Below are 24,794 nucleotides of genomic sequence, written 5' to 3'. Positions count from 1 at the left end.
AGAGGGGGAAGGCAGGTCAATTGGGATTAAGTGACTTACCCAAGGTCACACAGCTAGTGTGTCAAGGGTCTGAGGCTGGATTTGAACTCAGGTCCTCCTGACTCCAGGGCCTGTGCTCTACTCACTGTGCTACCTAGCTGCCCTGGACTATATTCCTAAAACTACTCAAGCCCTGCTCAAGCTCAAGCCCTAACTGGTGTGTTTATCTATAATATTGCAGTATATTATTACAAAGGTACATACTTAGGGGACACATGTGACCAAGGCCCCAACATCCTTTTACTTCTCATTGTATCTGCATGCTATACCCCTGGTGTGCAGCATCTCTGCTGGGCACACTGCTCAATCAGAGTTCTTGGGCCTATTCTATAGCATAGCCCCACAATGGCCAGAGCTGGCTCTCTTCTTGACTCACAGAGATCATTCAAAATCATTTCCTGCATCAGCTCTTGGCAGTCTCCCTCCTGTGGGTTTTAGGTGTCCTACTACATCAATAACTCCATTGCAAGACTCTACAGCCAATGTGTTGGCAGATGAGGAAGGGAGGATGAAGTAGCAAAGGAGAGAGCAATTCTCTCTTTCTCTATTCCTGAGAGGTAAGGAACTATTCTGTCTCAAAGGATGGGCTCATCTTCCATGGCTAACTTCCTTATCTCCTATGAGGAGTCACAGTCCTTAGAGCCATCTCTTACTTCAACTAACTCATTAGAGAAAGTATTTTGCTTTTAAGGGTATATCAGGAGTGCAATCAACTCTTCAGTCACCCAATGCAAACCCTTTAATTTCATCAAGCTTTCATCTTCACACTTTGTAAAGGAATAACAAAGGACAACTATGTCTTTACACTTTAAGATCTTAATACTGTCTCTGTTGTGTGTTCTTTATATTCCTTGATTTCAATTAATGGGCTGAAAGAAAATCAATTGACAAGGTTTCTTCTTATCAATTCTCCTTCCTTACTATATCTATGATCCTATGATTCTATTGCTGACAGGGCCCCAAGTGAAAATGGGTAGGATACCATTATTACTATCACTAAGTACCCTGCTCTGATTCCTACCTCCAATTCCAAGCTCTGATCCCTGCTTAAGTCAAATGGAGAGCCACCAGTTCAGCTTCTAGCCTGAAAACACCAGTGGTCCAGACAGAGGGCTTAACCCTATCTCCGATGTTAGCTACTTCATTTCCTGGTTCTATATTCCTAGGGCTGTGTGTGTGTGTGTGTACATATATATATATATATATATATATATATATATATATATATATATATATATATATATATATATATATATATATATATATATATATATACACATGCATACATTTATTTAGAAAAATGAACCCCTTAGTACAGTAAGAAGGGAGTGAATTGGTACAAAGATCACACTTCATACACTTCTCACTTTCCCTCCACAGATTTTTTTAAGTTAGGGAGGAATCATTTATCAATCTTTAGTATTCAACTCTATTATTATAATATAGTTCTGCTTATTAAATTGAATGACAGATAAACAGTTTCAAAACACAGATCAAATCCCATTACAACAAACTTCAAGGAAGAGTATCCAAATCCTATTATTTTTGCATACTATCCAAAGTAAACATAATATCTAATAGTAATTTAAAAGCAACATTTTTTGTTTAGATTAACAATGCTCAATTAAACTTGATACCCACAAATAGTCAGACCTAATAACACAGATAATCTTTTGCCAAGCTTTCATATGTTCCATAAGAATCAACAAAACTTTACCTAACTTTCAATTCTTCACTCTAAAGAAAAATGCAGATGTCTCTTATTTCTCTTGTTCTGTGTGGCTCAGGAACATTTTCAACTTGCCAATGTCCCTCATTTTCATTGTATATTTGTATAATATGACACATAATCTTTGGCTCCAGTCATCATTATATGGACAAGGGCTAAGTATTAAATACAGTACTATTATTATGGGACATCAGGTTTAACTTAGAAACACTTGTTTCATTATAAACACTGCAATAAGATCAGATCTAGACTACTGAAATAATGAAGAAAAGATACAGAGTATTACCTCTCAAGGGCTGCTCTCCTTTTTTCTACAAATTCAGTGGATGATGAATCTTCTTTCCCAACTTTCACTTTGGTCATGCCTTTGAAGGTATTAACAAAGTCTTCAATCAATTTCTACAGTATTTGAAACAATTTTTATCACAACTATTGCAGCAAGGAGTTCTTTCCTCTACATTTGGCCATTACATCCAAAAATACAATAAAATTTCAGTAAAACAAGAAAAACACAAAAGGACAGGCTTTAAAATTAACATTTAAAATTCTGAAATTGATGCTATATGTTAAAGAAAAAAACTTTCTTAACTCCCATGAAGTTTCCTCTTATGAATGACCCTGTTAATTAATGTCTGTCTGTCTGTCTCTCTCTAGGCAGCTATACAAATCCATAAACTAGGTTGTGATGCATTTTTGCCTCTTAGAACAGAAGTATAAAGTAAAGGTTTCTTCTCCTTTAGTTACAGTAATATAAATATATCTTTTATAAATAAAAATGGATTTGAGAAATTTATAAAATTGAATTTTTGATCAGGGAATTAAGTGCTTTTCATATTTTCATTCTTAGGCAGTATTTAAGAATTTACTTGCCCAGATAAATACAAAAATAAGCATTTTCATTATTTTTGTGTCTTCTTTGACACAATTTTAGGAAGAATTCTTTTAACAGTATGACAAACTCAAAATCTAACATGAAATTTCCCTATTAGAATGTCATAGCTGATATCTTAAGACAAACTTTTAAATGTTATGAAAATATTGGTTATTGTGATTATCAGAAATGTTTTTCTAATTATGGAGTCTGTGGAACACTAGGGTTCAAATTAAAACAAATCAATATAATACTGTGTTCAAAATTAATTTTACCCCAATCAATAAATGGTCAAAGGATATGAACAGGCAGTTTTCAGATGAAATGAAAGCTATCTATAGTTATGTGAAAAAATGCTCTAAATCACTATTGGTTAGAGAAATAGAAATCAAAACAACTCTGAGGTACAACATCACAACTATGCCCAAAGGTTTATAAAATTGTGCATACCCTTTGACCCAGCAATACTACTTCTAGGGCTGTATCCCAAAAACATCATACAAATGGGAAAAGGATCCACGTATACAAAAATATTTATAGCAGGTCTTTTTGTAGTGGCAAAGAATTGGAAATTGAGGGATGCCCATCAGTTGGGGAATGGCTGAACAAGTTGTGGTATATAAAGTAATGGAATAATATTGTGCTAAAGGAAATGATGAACAGGTGGACATCAGAAAAACCTGGAAAGATTTATATGAACTGACGCTGAGTGAAGTGAGCAGAACCAGGAGAACATTGTACATAGTAACAGCCACATTTGTGATGACTAAGTTTCATAGACTTATCTCTACTTAGCAATGCAAGGATCTAAGACAACTCCAAAAGACTCACAAAGGAAAATGCTGTCCACATCCAGAAAAAGAACTATGGAGTCTGAATGCAGATTGAAGCAAATTATTCACTCTCTTTTTTTTGGTTTCTTCTTTCTCATGGTTTCTCTCATTGGTTCTAATTCTTCTTTACAATGTGACTAATGTAAAAATATGTTTAATATGAATGTATATGTAGAACCTATATCAAATTACACATTCTCTTTGGCTGGGTAGAGGGGAGACATAAGGAGAAATTTGCAACTCAAAATGTTATGGAAATGAATTTTCAAAACTAAAAATAAATAAAGGTATTAAAAAACAACTAATTTTAGTGCTACTATGCCATATATCAGAGATTTTTAAAAATGGATTCTCTGTTGTAAAACTTAAGAATAGAACACACCATAAATTGTAATTATTCTTAGTAGTTAGGTTACTATAAATATAATTTGCAGAGTCTAATGTAATTCAGTTAGTTTTAGTCCCAGAACGATAACAGCAATTCCTAAAAACCTTAAAATCAACTACAGTGCTTGGTGGTAGTGAAACGATATATTATAATATATTAGTAATAGGTCAAGAATTCATTATTTCACAAAACCTGATGAGTAAATTGATATTACCACAATAACCCATCTTTTTTTTACAAAAGTAAAGTTTTTCCTTTCCTTTTGTTGTATCCTAGCAGGATCAATTATGATTTGATGGCAACCCAGTCAGTTAATAAGAATTTTGTTCCTGATTTTGTGGAATAGGCTTCAGAGACTAGTGTGGGGGTTCTTAACATGGAGTCCAAGAACTTTTTAAAAAATGCATTTAGATAACTATTTCAATATAAGTGCTTCCCTTCATAATCCTATGTGTGTATATATATATATATATATATATATATATATATATATATATATATATATATATATATATATGTATTATGCATTTAAAAACATTATTGTGATTAGAGACTCATGGACTTCAGATTGACAAAGGGGTCCATGACATAAAAATAGTTAGGAATCTCTGGACCAGAGTCTCTTTTTATATCTTCAGATCTAGGTAGAAGTGGCAACAACTACATTACAAAAAATACTGCTAAACTTATTCAAAAAAATGAATCAGAACCATGTTCCTTATATTATAATGGCATCTTTTTTTTGTTTCTAAAAAAAGAAAGGTTATTTTTATCATCTCACAATGAGTATTATAAGAAACATAATTTGGTATGTTCTCTCTCAATACACATATGCTTCACTGTAGTTAACTGAGAATATATTCCTATGAACACTTAGGGAAAGCCGTACAAGTCTTAATAAATTTCTTCCTTTTCCCGCCCCCAGCCCTCAAAATCAAGCAAATAACAAAAACAGGGTGTTCCAAAGGTTTCAGTATAAGCTATAATAACTTAAAACTGCACTAAAATTTTTTGTATGTCTTCCATATAACTAGGACGATATTCAGTTGTTCGAGGATACATATCCATTTTAACTAATCCTTAAACATGAAGTACCCTAGCTTCATTTTGGGATTCTACAGAATATAAATATATCACATGATAACTCTACAATCATGTTTAATTTGTATTTTGTTTAATTTGTATATTTAATTTTGGGGTGGGAGGGGAACAGTCTATTAAATATTAAATACCATAGCAATTTGGTTTTTTTTGAAATATCAAAAAACATAAAACCATGCAAGAAGATATAGTAAGAGATACCCCATTTAAAATAACTCTGGGAAGTATAAAAGACCTTGGAGTACACCTACCAAAACAAACCCTGGAACTACATAAACAAAATTATAAAAAAGCTTTTATACAAATAAAATCAGATTTAAATAATTGGAGAAATAGTAATTGTTTATGGGTAGGCAGGGCCAATATAATAAAAATAACAATTTTACATATTTTATATATTCAATGTCCTAATTAAATCACCAAAAAACTATCTTACTAAATCAGTAAAATAATAACGAAATTCATTTAAAAGAATAAAAAGTCAAGAATATCAAAGGAGCTAATGAAAAGAATGTAAAGAAAGGTGGCTTAGTGGTACCAGACCTTAACCTATACTTATAAGGCAGTAATTATCAAATTACCTGGTACTGGCTAAGAAATAGAAAGGCAGATCAGAGGAACACAGCAGACATAGAATTTACAGCAGCAAAAAAAATATAGTAAACTTGTATCGGACAAGTATAAAGACAAGTTTTTTGGGATAAGAATTAATTATTTGGCAAAAATTGTTGGGAAAACTGGAAGGTAGTATGGCAGAAATTGCACATGGACTAATATCTTACAACATTTATCAAGATAAGATCAAAATGGATATATGACGTAGATATAAAGAGAGATAGTATAAGAAAATCTGAATAATACAGAATATATGAACATATATAAGAACACAGATTTATGGACAGGTGAACAATTTATGAATAAACAAGAGATAGCAGTATGAGGCATAAAACTGATAATTTGGATTACGTTAAATGAAAAAGGTTTTGTATAAATAAAACAAATGCAGTTAAGAAACTGGGGAAAAATATTAAGACAGTTCCTCCGATAAAGGTCTCATATCTCACATATAAAGAACTTTTTCATATCTATAAGAATATGAGTCATTCCCCAACTTATAAATGGTCAAAGGATATGAATAGGCAGTTTTACAATGAAGAAATCAAAAGAATTTATAGTCATACAAAAATGCTCTAAATCATTATTGATTAGAGAAATGCAAATTAAAACAACTTCAAGATATCATTTTATACCAACCAGGTTGGCTAATATGATTGAAAGGGAAAGTGACAAACATTAGGAGGTGGATGTGGAAAAATTGGGACCTTAATTCACTGCTGGTGGAACTGTGAACTGATCCAACCATTTTGGAGAGCAATCTGGAATTATGCTGAGAGTTATTAAACTGCCTATATCTTTTGACCCAAAAATACTACTGGTAGGTCTATTTCCCAAAGATGATTATGGAAATAGGAAAAGAATCTACATGTTCTAAAATATTTATAGTAATTCTGTGTTGGCAAAGAACTGGAAATAGTGGGGATGGCCATCAATTGGGAATGGCTGAACAAGTTGTGGTATATGATTGTGATGGAATACTACTGTGCTGTAAGAGAGGATGAGCTCAATGATCTTAGAAAAAAATGGACAGACTTACATAAATGATGAAGAGCAAAATGAGCAGAACCAAGAGAAAGTTGTACACGGTAAGAACAATGTTGTTTTAAGAATGACTCGGAGAGAGTAAGTCATTTTGACTATTATAAAATACCCAAATTAACTACAAAAGATATATGAAGGAAGATGCTATCTGCATCCAGAGAAAGAACTGATAAATAGAAGCATGTATAGAATGACTTTATATATATAAACATATTTGTGCCTAATGGTAGCCATCTCTAGGGCAGGGGAGCAAGGGGGAAGTGGGAGGGAGGGAAAAAAGGAAAAAAAGTTACATGATAACCTTATATAGGTAAAAGAACAGCAAGTTGTACATAACAGATTTGCAGTTTCATGTACAATCATTTTCTTTTTCTTTTATGTTATAGAAATGCTTGTTTTATTTAAGTTCAGAATAAAATAAATAAAATTCAAAAAACTAAAAAAAACTGCACTAAAAATTTAAGTTTTCATTAAAAAATTAATGTAAAGCCTGTATAAAAATGTTATAAGAAGCTTCTGTGACTATATGGAAACTTGAACAAAGAATGTTTCACCATCTTGAGTTATTCACCGAGGGCCCCCAGTATCAAAAGCTATATGGTCTGTGGCAAATTTGGGACCTGATTTTCTACCTCAATTGAATTTAGTACGTATCCTATTTATTCCAGTGTCCTAAGCTGTAAAGAATTTGAGATTATACTAGTTCAGAAAAAAATCAGAGAATCAGGTCTCAGAGGGTATCAAAACTTATTTTTCAAACGAAATTTCTTTTTTAGGCGAGTATGAAGGAGTAGACTAAACTCTTGAGAAAAAGAATTTGGTGTGTTCACTTTCAACACACAACACACACAAATACAACCCTTCATATAACAACAGTACTGCAAGAACACTAAAAAATTCATGATCAGAGAACCTATGTTCTAATAATGCTTTTGATGTTTACTGTATTATCTTGAGCAAGTAATTTAATTGCCCTAGAGGTCAGTTCGCTCATTTGTAAAATGAAGGGATAGGACTAGATGGTCCTTCAATCTCTAGATCTATGATAGATCCCATAACAGAAAGGGTGGGCTTAAACATCAATAATATTAGTTTTCAAAATTATAAAAGCAGTCAATAAAATTCTACCTACTTTCAAAAGTCAAGACTCTAGACTAATAAAAACAGACAAAGATTTAAGGCCCAGCAAAGTTGAATATGAAAAAGCTTAAGGATCAAGGGACTGGGATAAGTAAGAGAACAGAAACACCATAGTTTGATCTAAATATACTTCATGTAAGAGGCTAGGTTCCATAAAATCAATAAAATACTACCTGGGTATTAAGCTACATACTTCTCACCACTTTTTTCTGGATGTTGGGAAATCACTATTCACTACTGACCTGCTTCCATGGTCACATTTTGTCCACTGACTAGTAAAAGCATAATGGCCAGAAAAAGCCAATTGCTTCTAACTTAGCATAGTCTTGTCAAATATTTAATATCTGAGCTCAAATCCTTTAAGTATTAGAAAGCAAAACTGGAATTACTTGTATATATTCTAAAACAGTCCTACAGATTCCATTAAATGAAATATTTTAATGTTGCATCTACATTAAGAATTTTTTTCAATGTTTGGGAGAAAATGAATATAAAAACATTAAAGTATTTATAAATTTGAATAGTAAAACTTGTAAACAATTAAAAAATAAGACTGTTTCCAAATTTATGCTTACCTACAATACTCTTCTCTGGAGCTGGAGGCACAATATAACCAACATGCAAGTACTTTGTGGCTAATTTGCTGTGCAGTCCAAGAAAGTCGCTAAACCTTCTTTTAACTGAAAATTCATTCTTATTGAACATGGATAGGGAAGTCTGTCAAAAATAAGAAAATAAAGAATTTAAGATAAATATTAAATAGATAAGTTGAGGTTAAAATTATATCCTAGTTCCAAAATCCTGAATCTGAGTTTGTCAAAAACTAGGTTGCCATGGTCATTTGCTACTATAGTAATCTAGAGTTTGACAAATCCAAAGAGCCAAGATTTTAGGACAATAAATCACTTTTTTTTTTATGATTAAGATTTTTTATTTTTAGTTTACAATGCTCAGTTCCACATAATTTTGAGTTCCAGATTTTTCCCCCTCCCCTTCCCAACCCTCCTTCCCCAAGACGGCATGGAATCTGATATATCTTCTACACATAACTTCGCGTTGAACTTATTTACACAATAGTCAAGTTGTAAAGAAGAATTATGACCAATGGAACGAATCAGGAGAAAGAAGAAACAAAACCAAAACAACTAAAAACAAACAAGAGAATAAAAAGGGGGGGGGGGGAGGGAAGGAGAGCAAACAGTGTGCCTCAATCTTCATTCATACTTCATAGTTCTTTCTCTGGATGTAGATAGCTCTCTCCATCATGAGTCCTTTGGAGTTGTCTTTGCACCTTGTGTTGCTGAGAAGAGCGAAGTCTATCAAGGTTAGTCATCAGAGAATCCATATATCTGTGGTTGTGTATAATGTTCTCCTGGTTCTTCTCCACTCACTCAGCACTATATCGTGTAGGTTTTTCCATGTTATTATGAAGTCTGTATTATCCCCATTTCTTATCGCGCAATAGTATTCCATTACCTTCACATACCACAACTTGTTCAGCTATTCCCCAGTTGATGGGCATCCCCTTTATTTCTTTGCTACTACAAAAAGAGCCGCTATAAATAGTTTTGTACATATAGGTCCTTTTCCCACTTGTGTGATCTCTTTGGGATACAACTCTAGAAGTGGTATTGCTGGGTCAAAGGATAAGCACATTTTTATAGCCCTTTGGCATAGTTCCAAATTGCTCTCCAGAGTGGCTGGATCAGGTCACAACTTCACCAACAATGTAACATTTTTTCCCACATCTTCTCCAGCATTTATCATTTTCCTGTTTCGTCATTTTAGCCAATCTGACAGGAGCAATGTGATACCTTAGAGTTTTTTGATTTGCATTTCTCTAATCAGTAGTGATTTAGAGCATTTTTTCATTGCCTATAGATATCTTTAATTTCTTCCTCTGAAAACTGTCTGTTCCTGTCCTTTGACCATTTCTCAGTTGGGGAATGACTTGTATTCCTATAAATTTGACTCAGTTCCCTGTATATTTTAGAGATGAGGCCTTTATCAGAGATACTGGTTGTAAAGATTTTCTCCCAATTTTCTGTTTTTCTCCTTATTTTGTTGCACTGGCTTTTTTTATACAAAAACATTTCAATTTAACGTAATCAAAATTATCCATTATGCATTTTGTAATGCTCTCTATCTCTTGTTGGGTCATGAATTCTTTGCTTTTCCATAAATCTGATAGGTAAAGTATTCCTTGCTTTCCCAAATTGCTTATAGTATCAGTCTTTATTCCTAAATCAGAACCCATTTTGACTTTATTCTGGTATATGGTGTAAGATATTGGTCTATGCCCAGTTTCTGTCCTACCATTTTCCAATTTCCCCAGCAGTTTTTGTGAAATAGTGAATTCTTAACACCAGAAGCTGGATTCTTTGGGTTTATCAAAGAGTAGATTGCTATAGTCATTAACTACTGTGTCTTGTGTACCTATTTACCTATTTTGTCTATTGTGTACCTATTCCACTGATCCATGGCTCTGTTTCTTAGCCAGTACCAGGTAGTTTTGATGACTGCTGCTTTATAGAACAGTTTAATATCTGGTATGGCTAGGCTACCTTCCCTAGCATTTCTTTTCATTAATACCCTAGATATTCTGGACCTCTTGTTCTTCCAGATGAATTTTGTTATTATTTTATCCAGCTCTGTAAAATAATTTTTTTTGTAGCTTGATTGGTATGGCACTGAATAAATTAATTTAGGTAAAATTGTCATTTTTATTATATTAGCTCAGCCTAACCATGAGCAACTGAGATTTTTCCATTTATTTAGATCTGACTTTATTTGCGTGAAAAATGTTTCATAATTATGTTCATGTAAGCCCTGGGTGTGTCTTAGCAGATAGACTCCCAAATATTTTATAGTGTCTACAATAACTTTGAATGGAATTTCTCTTTCTATCTCTTGCTGTTGGGCTTTGTTAGTAATGTATAGGAATGCTGAGGATTTATGTGGGTTTATTTTATATACTGCAACTTTGCTAAAGTTGCTTATTATTTCAAGTAGTTTTTTACTTGATTCTCTAGGATTCTCTAAGTAAATCATCATATCATCTGCAAAAAATGATAATTTAGTTTCTTCTTTGCCTATTCTAATTCCTTCAATTTCTTTTTCTTCTCTTATTGCTACAGTTAACATTTCTAGTACCAAATTGAATAGTACGGGTGGTAAAGGACATCCTTGTTTCACCCCTGATCTTATTGGGAATGCATCTAGCTTATCCCCATTACAAATAATGCTTGTTGATAGTTTTAGGTAGATGCTATTTATAATTTTAAGGAAGGCTCCATTTATTCCTATGCTTTCTACTGTTTTTTAATAGGAATGGGTGTTGTATTTTGTCAAATGCTTTTTCTGCATCTATTGAGATGATCATATGATTTCTGCTAGTTTTGTTGTTGATATGATCGATTATGCTGATAATTTTCCTAATACTGAACTAGCTTTGCATTCCTGGAATAAACCCTATCTGGTTGTAGTGTATTATTCTCATGATAAGTTGCTGCAATCTTTTGGCTAATTTATTTTATTTAAAATTTTTGCATCAATATTCATTAGGGAAATTGGTCTATAATTTTCTTTCTCTGTTTTGACTCTTCCTGGTTTGGGTATTATTACCATATTTGTGTCATAAAAAGAATTTGTTAGGACTCCTTCTTCACCTATTTTCCCAAATAGTCTAAAGTATAGGAATTAATTGTTCTTTAAATGTTTGAAAAAATTCACATGTCAAACCATCTGGCCCTGGAGATTTTTTCCTAGGGAGTTCATTGATGGCTTGCTCAATTTCTTTTTCTGAGATGGGGTTATTGAGAAATTTTACTTCCTCTTCTGTTAACCTGGGCAATTTATATTTTTGTAGATATTCATACATATCCCTAAGGTTGTCAAATTTATGAGTACACAACTGGGCAAAATAATTCCTAACTATTGTTCTAATTTCCTCTTCATTGGAGGTGAATAAACCCTTTTCATTTCTGATACTGGTAATTTGATTTTCGTCTTTTTTTTAATCAAATTGACCGAAGGTTTATAAATTGTATTGGTTTTTTCATAAAACCAGCTCTTCGTTTTATTAATTCAATAGTTTTCTTGATTTCAATTTTATTAATCTCTCCTTTGATTTTCAGGATTTCTAATTTGTTATTTAACTGGGGATTTTCATTTGTTCTTTTTCTAGCTATTTCAGTTGCATGCCCAATTCATTGATCTCCTTTTTCTCTATTTTATTCATGTAAGCATTTAGAGATACAAAACTTCCCCTAAGAACTGCTTTTGCTGCATCCCATAAGTTTTGATATGTTGTCTCATTATTGTCATTCTCTTGAATGAAGTTATTAATTGTTTCTATGATTTGTTCTTTGGTCCACTCATTCTTTAGAGTTAGATTATTTAGTTTCCAATTAATTTTTAGCTTTTTTTCCCCTGGTTCTTTATCACAAATAATTTTTATTGCATCATGATCTGAAAAGGATGCTTTGACTACTTCTGCCTTTCTGCACTGGATCGTGAGGTTTTTATGCCTTAGTACATAGTCAATTTTTGAGTATGCGTCACATACTGCTGAGAAAAAAGTATATTCCTTTTTATCTCCATTCATTTTTCTCCAGAGGTCTATCATATCTGCCTTTTCTAAAATTCTGTTCACCTCCTTAACTTCTTTCTTGTTTATTTTGAGGTTACATTTATCAAGTTCAGAGAGAGGGAGGTTGAGGTCTCCCATTATTATGGTTTTGTTGTCTATTTCTTCCTGTAACTCCCTTAACCTCTCCTCTAAGAATCTGTATGCCATACCAATTGGGGCACATATGTTAAACGATGATATTGCTTCACTGTTAATGTTTTAGCAGGATGTAGTGTCCTTCCTTATCTCTTTTAATTAGATCTATCTTTGCTTTAGCTTTGTCTGAGATTAGGATTGCTACCCCTGCTTTTTTTACTTTAGCTGAAGCACAATATATTCTACTCCAGCCTTTTACCTTTACCCCGTGTGTATCCCCCTGTTTCAAATATGTTTCTTGTAAACAGTATATTGTAGGATTATGGTTTTTAATCCATTCTGCTAACCGCTTCTGTTTTATGGGAGAGTTCATCCCATTCACATTTACAGTTATGATTACTATCTGTGCCTTTTTCTCCATCCTATTTCCCCCCTGTTTATGCTTTTATTTCTCCCTTTCCCCTTCAACTCCTCAACAAAGTTTTGCTTTTGACTGCTACCTTCCTCAGTTTAGCCTCCCTTTTGATTCCCCTCCCTTATCTTCCTGTTTTTCACTTGCTACTTCTTCCCTCCCTTCTGACCACCCCCGTTCCCTATTTTTCCCCCTTTCCCCTCTTACTGCCTGTAGGACAAGTTAGATTTCTATACTTATCAGGGTGTGTTATTCCCTTCTTGAGCCAAATCTGATGAGAATAAAGCCCAGATACTGCTCTTCTCCCTCCCTTTTTTCCCTCTACTACAATATGTTTTTGTGCCTCTTCATGTGATGTAATTTACCCTTTTCTACTACCTCCTTACCTCTTCTCCCAGAACCATCCCTTTATATCTCTATAATTACATTTTATCATCATATCAGTTATTTTATACTGACATCCAGAGTCTATGAATATTCCTTTCAATTGTCATAATAAGTACACTATTCTCAAGAATGACATTTATATATGTAAAACATATATAAAACAAAATAATCCTATATAAGGATGTAATTAATTAGCCTTATTGATTAACTAGGGTTTTTTTTTCCTCCATTTTATCTTTTATGTTTCTCTTGGGTTTTGTATTTGGAGATCAAATTTTCCATTGAGCTCTGGCCTTTTCATCAGAAAGGTTGGGAATTCCCTTATTTCATTGAATGTCCATCTTCTTGCCTGGAAAATTATGCTCCATTTTGTTGGGTAGTTGATCCTTGGTTGTAGTCCAAGCTCCTTTGTCTTTTGGAATATTGTATTTCAATTTCTCCTGTCATTTAATGTAGAAGCTGAAAGATCCTGTGTGATCCTGATTGTATTTCTGTGATATTTGAATTGTTTCTTTCTAGCTGCTTGCAATATTTTCTCCTTGTCCTGGTAGTTCTGGAATTTGGCTATAATATTTCTTGGAGTTTTCAATTTGGTATCTTTTTCTGGGGGTGATCGATGGATTCTTTTGATGACAGTTTTACCCTCTGGTTCTAGGACCTCCGGGAAATTTTCTTTAAGGATTTCATGGAAGATACTGTCCAATCTCTTTTCTTCATCATAGCTTTCAGGTAGACCAATAATTCTTAGATTGTCTCTCCTGGATCTATTTTCCAGGTCGGTTGTTTTTTCCAATCAGATATTTCATGTTTTCTTCTATTTTTTCATTTTTCAGATTTTGTTTGAATGATTCTTGACGTGTCATAGAGTCGTTAGCTTCTACTTGCCCAATTCTAATTTTTAATGTTTTGTTTTCTTCCTTTGTCTTCTCTATCTCCTTTTCCATTTGGTTGATTTTACTTTTCAATGAGACATTTTCTCTGTTTATATTCTGATTTTCCTTAACCAATTCCCCGATTTTACCTTTTAAAGATTTGTTTTCCTCAACTAATTTTCTTCCATTTTCCTTTTTTCCTGCCTAATTTGGTTTTTAAAGTCTTCCCTGAGTTCTTCTAGGAATGTTTTTTGGTACGGAGACCAGTTCACTGTCCCTTTTGAGGTTTCAGACATGGGTGTAGTGTCCATGCTGTCCTCTTCTGAATTGGTATTTTGGTCTTCCCTGTCTCCATAATATGAGTCAATTGTCTTTGAAAGCGTCTTACAATTCTTTTTCATGGTGGTTTTTTCCCCCCTCCTGGTTTCTGAAGTGGATCTCTGTTTCTGAGGCTCATGGGGCTCTGTCCCAAGTTTCTTCTGTTGGGATCTAGCTTTAAGTGCTATGGCCTCTGGTTTCGTGAGGTGTGTGTGTGGGGGGGTGGTCTGCCTGCTGGGAGTCTCCTCTTCCCCAGGACTGTTCTACAGCAGGGGTGGTCTCAGCTTGTGTCTGTGTTGGTGTCTGCCACTTCCCCTGGCTATGCAAAGCCAAGTCTGGGGTCTTGGTGTTGACATTAGTTACCTCCACCCCCTGGGGCTCAGTTACTCTCCTTGTTCTGCTAAGGTGAGGGCTGCTGGGACACCTCACTTCCTGCACTAGTCTCCTTCCGCCATCACAGGAAGGGCCCTCTCCCCTACTTCTCTCGCCATTGAAGCCCCTCTTCTGGCTCCTCTGTTTCTCCTGAGGGTTTATTGTCTGGGTTATTCAAGGGAAGGATATGAGCAGTTTTACCTGCACATCCTAGCTACTGGGAGTTCAAGAAGGTGAGTTCCAAACCTTTAGACTGTGGGTTGGAGGCCTCCGGGCAACCTGCTCCCGTGGCTGCAGGCTCTATGCTCTGACAGACTCCTGTCCTGGGCTGGGAGGCCTGGGGCTCCATCGAGGCCGTAGCTGGTACTTCCGCCATGGGCCTGTTCCTGCTCCAGCGTTTTGCTCACCCAGCACTCTCCCTGACCAGCGTGTTGGCTGGATTCGTCTGCTGTTCCCGGTTGGTTTGGTCTTGTGCCAATCCATGTGCCCAGCACTCCTATCCCTTTCAGTCTACTAGTGGCTTCTAACTCTCTCAAATCTACTCAGATTCACTTTTTTAAGATTTATCTGACAGAATTTGTGAGAGAGCTCTGGTAGTTCCTTCCTTTCACAGCGCCATCTTGGCTCTGCCCCCCCAAAAATCACTTTTTGACAAAATTTTCTGGGAAAACCAGAAAGCAGTTTGGCAGAAACTAGGTACAGACAAACACCTAAGATATAGTCTATCTAAGATATACTAAGATAAAGTCAAAATGGGTATATGATTTAGACATAAAGGGTGATATCATAATTTAGGAGAGCATGAAACAATGTACCTGTCAGATTTATGGATAAGGGAATAATTTATGACCAAACAAGAGATAAAGAGTATTAGAGGATGTAAAATGGAAGATTTTGGTTACATCAAATTAATAAGTTTTTGCACAAACAAAACCAATGCAGCCAAGATGAGAAAGAAAGCAGGAAACTGGGGGAAAATTTACAGCAAGTTTCTCTGATAAAGGTCTCCTTTCTCAAATATATAAGGTAGTGAGTCAAATTTCTAAGACTATAAGAGATTCCCCAAGTGAAAAATAGTCAAAGAATATGAACGAGCAGTTTTCAGGAGAAATCAAAGCTATTTATGGTCATAAGGAAAAATGCTCTAAATCACTATTGATTAGAAAAATGCAAATTAAAACAACTCTGAGGTACCACCCCATACCTATCAGTTTGACTAATATATAACAGTAAAATAAAATGACAAATGCTAGAGGGGAGGTGGAAAAATAAGGCACTGTTGGTGGAGCTGTGAACTGATTCAAGCATTCTGGAGAACAATTTGGAATTTATGTCCAAAGGGCTATAAAACTGCATATCCTTTGATCCAGCAATACAAATACTAGGTTTTTATTCCAAAGAAATTTTTTTTAAAAAAAGGAAAAGGACCTGTGTAGAAAAATATTTACAGCAGCTCTTTCTGTCATGGCAAAGAATTAGAAACTGAGAGGATGCCCATCAATTAGGGAATGGTCAAGCATGTTGTAGTATATGATTGTGATGGAATACTACTGTGCTTCAAGAAATAAGAAGAAATTTCAGAAAAACCTGGGAAGATTTACACGAACTGATGTAAAATGAAATGAGCAGGACGATAACATTGTATTCAGTAATAACAATATTGTAATGATCAACTGTGAATGACTTAGCTTTTCTCAGCAATCATATGATCCAAAATAATTCTAAAGGACTGATGTTAAAAAATGCTATGCACCTCTAGAGAAAGAACTGATAGAATACGAATGGCAGATTGAAGCATCCTTTTAAAAGTTTATTATATTCTTGTTTTGATCTGCCTTTTCCTTTGCAACATGGTTAAAATGGAAATATACGTGACTTCCTGTGTATAATTTCTATCAAACTGCTTGACTTCTGAAAAAGGGGGACGGAAAGAAAAGGGGGGATAGAATTTAGGAACTCAAAATTTGAATGTTAATATTTTTGTTTACATGTAATTGAGAAAAAAAATAAAAAAAATAATGCTTGGAAGACCCTGCAAAAAAAATTATTACATGCTAGAGTACTTTCAAATAAACTGATATAGGCAATTAAGTCAATATTTTAGAAAAAAAGATTAGAGACCACACCTGTTTTGCCTAGACATTTAGTAGTATTAAATGCTGCCAAAAGCTTATATGAATTGATACAAAGTAAAGTAAGCAGAACCAGGAGAACACTATACCCAGTAAGAGCAATATTATTTGATGATCAATGTGAATGACTTAGTTATCCTCAGAAATACAATGATCCAAGACAATCCCAAAGGACTCATGATGAAAAATATAACCCATGTCCAGAAAAAGAACTGATGGAGTTCAAATGCAGATTGAAGCAGGCTATTTTTCATTTTATTTTTTGATTTTGTTTTGTTTTGGTCTGTTTCTTCTTTTACAACATGACTAATATGGAAATATATTTTACATGAGCTCACATATATAACTTATATCAAATTACTGTCTTATGTGGGGAGGTGAAGGGGGGAGAAAAATTGGAACACAAAATTTTAAAAACTGAATGTTAAAAATTGTCCTTACATGTAACTGGAAAAAAAATATTATTTTTAAAATGTTGTCAAAGCAATGCTAAATGATGCAGGAAGACTCACTTTTGTTGTTACTCTATACGCCATATAAGCATTCATGCCATCACCTATAAGACAAGGAATAAAATGAAAGAACTATTAAAGTAAGAAAACTGTTTGAATAAGAAAGCAATCTTTTAATATTATAGCTATTAATTTAAGTTTAGATGTAAAAGCAACAAAAGCTTTATAAAATAATAGGAAATGTAGCACAAAAAATATGCCTCACCAACTTTCTCTGGGTCTGAAACACCAATTTCTATATCAAAAACATCTCCATTTGCTTCTTCTTCAATCTAGAAAAGAGAAATTTGTGGTACTGATGGTCACATTCTAATTTTTGTTAGATCTGTAACAATCAATATAATTTGGATCATGATTGGGTCCAAAATAAATTGCAACCAACATAAATAGCTGTTACACATTCATGACGAATCCACTTGAAGCCTCACTTTCAAAAAAAAAAAATACTGTTTCAATTCCTCAAATATCCAGATTTTTATTTTTTGTTTGCTATAAATATAAACAAATGGAAGGTATTACTTCCATAGTGATAGAGAACTTTGTGTTTCTATATTCATAGGAACTATGGACAGAAATGTCAGGCTTTTTATAATTATATAAAGCCTTAGGTCTTTTCACAGTAAATATTAAAATCTACAGCTATAAAATTTGTACCTCTATTATTTAACAATGACAAAATAATCAATGGTCTGGGGCTAAAAGTTTTACCATACCTATTTTCAGAAAATGTTATACTTATGACGGACAGCTTTCTAGCTTCAAGATTTCTCTGTGCCTCCTAATAAGCACACATTCTCCCTGGAGGTTGCTAAAAGCCAATAAAAGCATGTAGTATGGTAAGCAACTGTTTACAAAGCATACCTAACAATATAGCAAATAGAAAAATGATAAACCTATGACACAACTAAAGAAGCCTTTTAAAAAATATTATTTTGAGTAACAATTTAAATCAGTGGCCTTGCACTAAATAATGTTTTGTTTTTTGTTTTTACAAAAACACACCTTTTTGGGGGGGGGGGCATATGCAAAAAGGATATTCAGCATTATGAATCACTCAAATGATATCAAAGTATCAAAGTTACTTTCTCATCTACAGTTAATTCTCAACTGTCTATTTCTACAGCAAATGTTTTCCTAATACAAGCACATATGTCTGACATTATTTGAACTTTCCTTTCTGAAAGTAATGTGCTTTAATAAAAAGAATTGCCCTTAGAATTTGGACAAAAAATATATATTCAGTAGCCACACCTTATTTTTGACAATAGCATATAAGAGAAAATATTCAAGTATTTGCAGGTATAATTTTACTAAATTTAAAATTCAAGAAATAATGTGGCATAGAGAATAGTATTGTGTTTGGAAACAGAAAGACATGAAAATCCTGCCTCTGAAACCTATAATCTGTGACCTTAGGCAAGTCATTTAACCTCCCTTTTAACCACTTAACCTCCAGCAATGCCCAAGGACTTATCTAAATTACAGATAGGTCTTTCACATATTTTTATAACACTAAAAATCAATGATAAGGCTTGCTTACTTTTGTAAATCACCTCAGTTTAATAAAATACTTTCATATGTGTGTGTGTGTATACAATCCTGTGGGATAAGCATTACTCCATTTTAAAGATGATGAAACTGGGGCTCAGAGGCCTGTACTTTGCCCAAGGTTTCATATCTAAGGAAGAGTGGGGTCAAGAGTAGGATCAAACCCAGACTTTGCTTTTTTGAAAGGCTTATCAAGGAAGACTAAATGCAAAAAGGAAATAAAACTGTTAATTTAACATAAATGATTTACATAGCAAAATGTATTCTTAAGTTATAAAACTATTCAGTACCTCATCCCTAGATCTATCGAAGATCACAGGAGCAGACATACTTTTTGACTCAATTCTGGGTGCCATTAATGTGGTAGGTGTTATAGGGGTGATTGCAGGAGAAGGCTCAGGAGAAAGTATAGGCTCCCTTTCTGGACTATCCAAAGAAACTTCTTCTGTGGCTTCTAGACACAAATTAAGCAAGTTAATAAAAAATACTGAAAAGAAAGCTTATAATTCTAGTACAGTTTATTAAACACTGAAAAAAGCTTGGACCCTTCCCACAAATAAATACGGTTAACAAGAATCTCTTAAGTTTATAATAATAACTTCAATTATGAAATAATTTTCTCATGTTTCTTCCTATATAGTTCATCTTAGCTTTAAAGTTAATGATTTAAAAAAAAAACTCATATGAAACAATTTACTAAGTCAATTCTTAGTTTTATATAATAACCAGAGGGAATAAGGATGAGGATTTAAAAAAATTACTTTTTAATTGCTTTCTAATAATGTGTATTTTACATGTGGGCTAAAATTTCTTTTCAATACTCTTGTACTTAAGATAACATTAAAAATTAATTTGTATACATAAAACTTTGGCAGGAAGTTGATCAGAAGCAAGATGAAGCTTGAACTGGGAACCAAAATTTCAGAATCATAGTAATAAAGAATATGCAAGTTGGAGGGGACCTCAGAGGCTATCTAGTCTGACTCATACACAAAAGAAATACCCATATCCAGTAAGTGGTTTCCCTGCCCTGCATGAAGACCTTCAAGAAGAGAGAACCCCAATACCTCTAGAGGAAAGCTATGCTACTTCTAGACAGTTTTAATTAGGAAGTTTTTTTTTACATTAAGCCTAATTTTGGCTCCTTGCAGCATCCATTCACTGCTTTTGGTTTGTCCTCTAGGCCAAACAGACAGTCCTTAAAATAAAAGAACACAGCTATGAAACTTCTCTTTGTTAAACATTTCTAGTTACTTCAACTGATCCTCATATGACATGGACTTGAGGTCCTTCAACATTCTGGGTTTTTACTAGTCCTTAAACCACAGTTCCAAATATTTCATTTATATAATGCCTACTGTGTGTAAGTCCTTTACAAGTATTATCTCATTTGATCTTTATAACAACTCTGCAAGGTAGGTTATCCTTTTTACAGTTGAGGAAACTGAGACAAACAGAGGTGAAGTGACTCACCCAAGGTCACTTAGCTAGAAAGTATCTGAGGCCTAATTTGAACTCAGGTCTTCCTGATTCCAGGCCCAGCTCTATTCACCGTGACTGGCTGGCTCAATAAACTAACACAATACTTTAGATGAGGTCTGAAGGATTATGAAGTGTAAGAGCACACTAGCTTTTTTTGGCTTTCCACATCATACTGCTGAATCAAATTAGATTTATAATCCAATAAAAGCCCCAGATCCCTTTTATAACCATGGCCCTCCTTGTACTTGTGACACTGATGTGTTGTACCCAAGACTAAGATTTTATATTTATCTCTACGGAATTTCATATTCTTTGACTCAGCACAATGATCTAGTCTAAGACTCTTACTAGATTCTCACTCAGTCCTCAATTGTGTTGACTCTTTCAACCAGCTTTGTGCCATCTGCAAATCTGAGGTTATCAGATATACATTCAACTAAATCATTGATAAAAATGTTAAATAGCACAGGGCTGAGCCCAAAGCCCTAGAGTCATTGGAAACCTCTTGCCACACTCACACTGAAGCATTAGCAACTACTCTTTGAGTTAAGCTATCCAACCAGTTCTGAATCCATCTTCTCTGTGAAAAGAGTATGAGATACTTTATCAAAAGCTTTACTAAAGTCTAAATAAATTATATCCCTAACATCCCTCTCATATACTGCTTCAGTAGTCCTGTTACAAAAGGAAAAATGGTTAGTCTGTCATGATCTGTTCTTGAAGAAGCCATATTGGCTTTCTATAATCACCTCCAACCATCTCTAAAGGTACTTACTAAAAAGGAATTGAAGCCCAACCTACTTGCCTACAGTTTTCAGTCTGTTCACATTCCCCTCCTCCCCCCTGCCTTTTTTTTGTGGAAAATTTGTATCCTCCAATTTTTCAAATATTACTTAAAGTGATCACATTTGCCAGTTCTTTCAGTATCTAAGGAAACACTAATCTGAAGTGATGATTCGAAATGATCAAGAGAGGCTTAAGTACTATTAATATCTCCTTGAGTCTCGGTCCCAACCACCCCACTCCCTGTGATTTTTGATTGTCATGTCCAGTGTAAAGGTCTTTCTCCTAGGCAGAGAAAAAAAATACCAAAATAAGAATTGAGAAGCTCTGCCTTCTATCATCCTCTCATCTATCATTCTAAATAAAATCCTATTTCATCTCTGATCCTCCTTTCCCTGCTAAAATATGTAAAACAAACAAAGAAAAACCCCTCTTTTTGTCCATAGAGTCCCTCCACAGCCACAGCTCACTCTGAGTCTTAGTATTCCTGGCACTGTTTTTACAGGACCACACTATGCTCTTAATTCATTCTCTGCTACCTAGCTTTGCTTTCACCTTCTGTTTTCTTTTTTTAAATCTATGCTGGTTGGTTATTTAGACTAATCCCATATTTCCTCCTTAATGGAAACTCACTTTGTGTTTTCAGATTTTTGTTCTTGAATATCTTCTATCCCCTCTGGGTTGACTTCTCCATTAGTAGTCCATGGGATTCTACTTTGTATTTCCTTGGAACTTTTGAAACATGCTTTCACAAAATCTAGGGTGCATGTCAGACTAGGTACAGAATTCCTCTCCTCTATCAAAAACTCAAGGTAGGAGTGGTCACTGTGCCCCAGAGTTCTGGTCATATTTACCTCACCCATAAGTTCCTCCCTACACCTAGAATAAAATTCCTGCCTGCTGGTTCTGCTATTTTTTGTAGGATGAAATTACAAAAAATAAGTCAAGAATTTATTATCTGCTCTGGTTGTGGCAGAGAGGAAGAGAAAGATAGGAAAGATAAGAAGCAGAAAGAGAGGAAGGAAGGAGAGAGGGAAAGAAGGGGAGAGGGAAGTAGAAAGGGAAGGAGAGAGTACTCTAGCAGATGTCTGAATAATTGAAATCCCCCATCATGAGCATGCCTCTGGGCCAGGCTTCTGAACTGCTGCTGAAACTCCTTATCTATTTTTCTTTCTGTCCAGGTGGTTTGTAGTATATTCCAATGATACACTCATGTCTCTACCTCCACTGACCTTCACCAAATAAAATTCAAGTTCCTGGATTTCCTAATGTGAGTAAACTTTTTTTAAGCTGCATGTTTTTTTTCCCCTAAATTTAATAGAGAGAGAAAGAATGAGAGAGGGTAAGAACACATGTGTGGGGGGAGAACAGAAGTGGAAAACAGAGAGCGAGAGCGTGCACGTCTATGGGAAACCACTCATTTTCTATTTTGTATAGCTTGCTTTTTTTTTAAAGCATGTACTAAATTCAACATGTTTCTTCTAAATAGGACACCTGCTTGTCCTTGTCCTGTTAGGTTTTCTTCTGCCTACATATATATATGCATGCATATATGTATCCATGTCTATATATATATGTGCACGTCTATATATGTGCATCTACACACACACACACACACACACACACACACACACACATACACACACACTTCAATTATCCTCTTTTCTTTCTTCAGCAGTACTACTGCAAGGTTCCCCTCCGTACCTCAAAACTCTACTCCCCAAATAAAAAAGGAAAAGCACAACCCTTATAACAAATAAGACCAGTCAATCAAAACAAATCTGCACATCTGCCATGTCCAAAAATATATCTTTCTGCATCTTGAATTCATTACCCTTCTGTCTCGAGGTAGGATGCATGCTTTATCATCTGTCCTCTGAAACCCTGGTTGCACAGATCAGAGTTCCAAGTCTTTTAAGGTTGTTTTTCCTTACAATGTTATTGTTACTATATAAATTGTTTCCCATTTCTGCTCACTTTACTCTATCAATTCATAAGTCTTCCCATGTTTCACTGAAATAGTTCATTTTATAATCTTTCAGCATAATAATATTCCTTTTTAAACAACAACCACATCTGTTCAGCCATTCCCCAACTGATTACCATCTTCCTTTGTTTTTAGTTCTTTTCTATGACAAAGAGTTGCTATAAGTATTTTCCTTTCTTTGGGGTACAGGCTTAGTGGTGAAATTGCTGGGTAAAATATATATATGTATACACACACTCATATACACACACACACACACACACACATATATATATATAAAATATATATATATATATATATGTATGTACACACACACACACACACACACACACACATATACAATTTAGTGATTTGGGAGGCATGATCCTAAATTGTTTTCCTGAATGGCTAGCCCAATTCATGGCTACACTAATATTGTGCCAGTCTGCCTGTCTTCTTGCTGCCTCTCTACCAACTGTCATTCTACAGTTTCTGTCATTTTTTTTGCAAACCTTTATAGGACTGATGTAGATTCTCATAGTTGTGTTAACTTGCATTCCTTTAATTATGAGTGATTAAAGGTATTTTCATATTGCCAATTGACAGCTTAAATTGCTTTTTTTGCAAATAGATCATATCATTTGAAAATTTATCTATTAGGGAATGGCTATCATTCTCATACATTTGAATCAGTTCCTCATATGGCTTAGATATCAGGCCTTTATCAAGGAAAATTTGCAACAAATATTTTCTCCAGTTAATTATTTTCTGCTTAAATGCACTGCTTTTCTTTGTGCTAAAGTTTTCAATTTTATGGAATCAAAACTGTTCCTTTTATTTAACTGATCTTCTATATAACTTGTTTAGTCAAGAACTTTTCCCTACAGCTGTGAAAAGTCATCTCCTTCCTGGCTCCCCTCACTTGTTTATAATGTGACCTTTTTAATCTAGGTCACGTATAGATCTGGAGCTTATTATAGCACATGATACAAGATATTGGTCTGAACCTAATTTCTGCCATACTCCTTTCTAGCTTTCTCAGTAGTTTTTGTCAAACTGTGAGTCCTTGGATATACTGAACATTTAAAATTGCAGTAAGACTTTTGGGACACCTTATACATAATTTATATATAAATACACAGTTCCTCAAATTTTTTTCTACTAGTAGGATAATGTATTCAAAGATGTTTGCAAACCATTACTGAAAATTAAGTCTTTGGTATTTCAATTGGTATGGCACTGAATCTGTAATTCATTTTGGTAACACTGAGCAATTATTTAGATCATTCCATTAGATTACTTAACCTTGCATTTCTTAAAAGTCTTGTAGTCTTACATAATTCTTCTCTGTGTGTGAGTAGCCAGATTACCAGATACTTTGTATATTCTGTTATTCTGAACGGAATTGTTTTTCTCTCTCATCCCACTATATATTCCTACATATTACTCTTAGTAATATACAGGAAAGCTGAAGATTTTTATAGGTTTCTTCTATATCTTGTTACTTTATATGTTATGACTTCA

At 34.2% G+C, this 24,794-nt stretch overlaps 1 protein-coding gene across 1 annotated transcript in view; it reads right to left on the bottom strand.

Moving 5' to 3' along the window:
- The window catches only part of SNX2 (sorting nexin 2), a 76,151-nt gene that overhangs the window by 24,112 nt on the left and 27,245 nt on the right, over window positions 1-24,794 (bottom strand). The window contains exons 3-7 of the mRNA XM_036740829.1: window positions 19,330-19,493; window positions 17,697-17,763; window positions 17,492-17,535; window positions 8,336-8,477; window positions 2,055-2,133 (exon numbers count right to left, since the gene is read on the bottom strand). Of these exons, the coding sequence (XP_036596724.1) occupies window positions 2,055-2,133; window positions 8,336-8,477; window positions 17,492-17,535; window positions 17,697-17,763; window positions 19,330-19,493 (496 nt within the window). The remainder of the gene's footprint in view (window positions 1-2,054; window positions 2,134-8,335; window positions 8,478-17,491; window positions 17,536-17,696; window positions 17,764-19,329; window positions 19,494-24,794) is intronic.

Source organism: Trichosurus vulpecula, chromosome 1 (genome assembly GCF_011100635.1).
Source record: "Trichosurus vulpecula isolate mTriVul1 chromosome 1, mTriVul1.pri, whole genome shotgun sequence".
In the NCBI taxonomy this organism is placed as follows: domain Eukaryota; kingdom Metazoa; phylum Chordata; class Mammalia; order Diprotodontia; family Phalangeridae; genus Trichosurus; species Trichosurus vulpecula.
The sequence above is the reverse complement of the archived record's forward strand: the minus strand, read 5'-3'. Positions and strand labels throughout refer to the sequence as shown.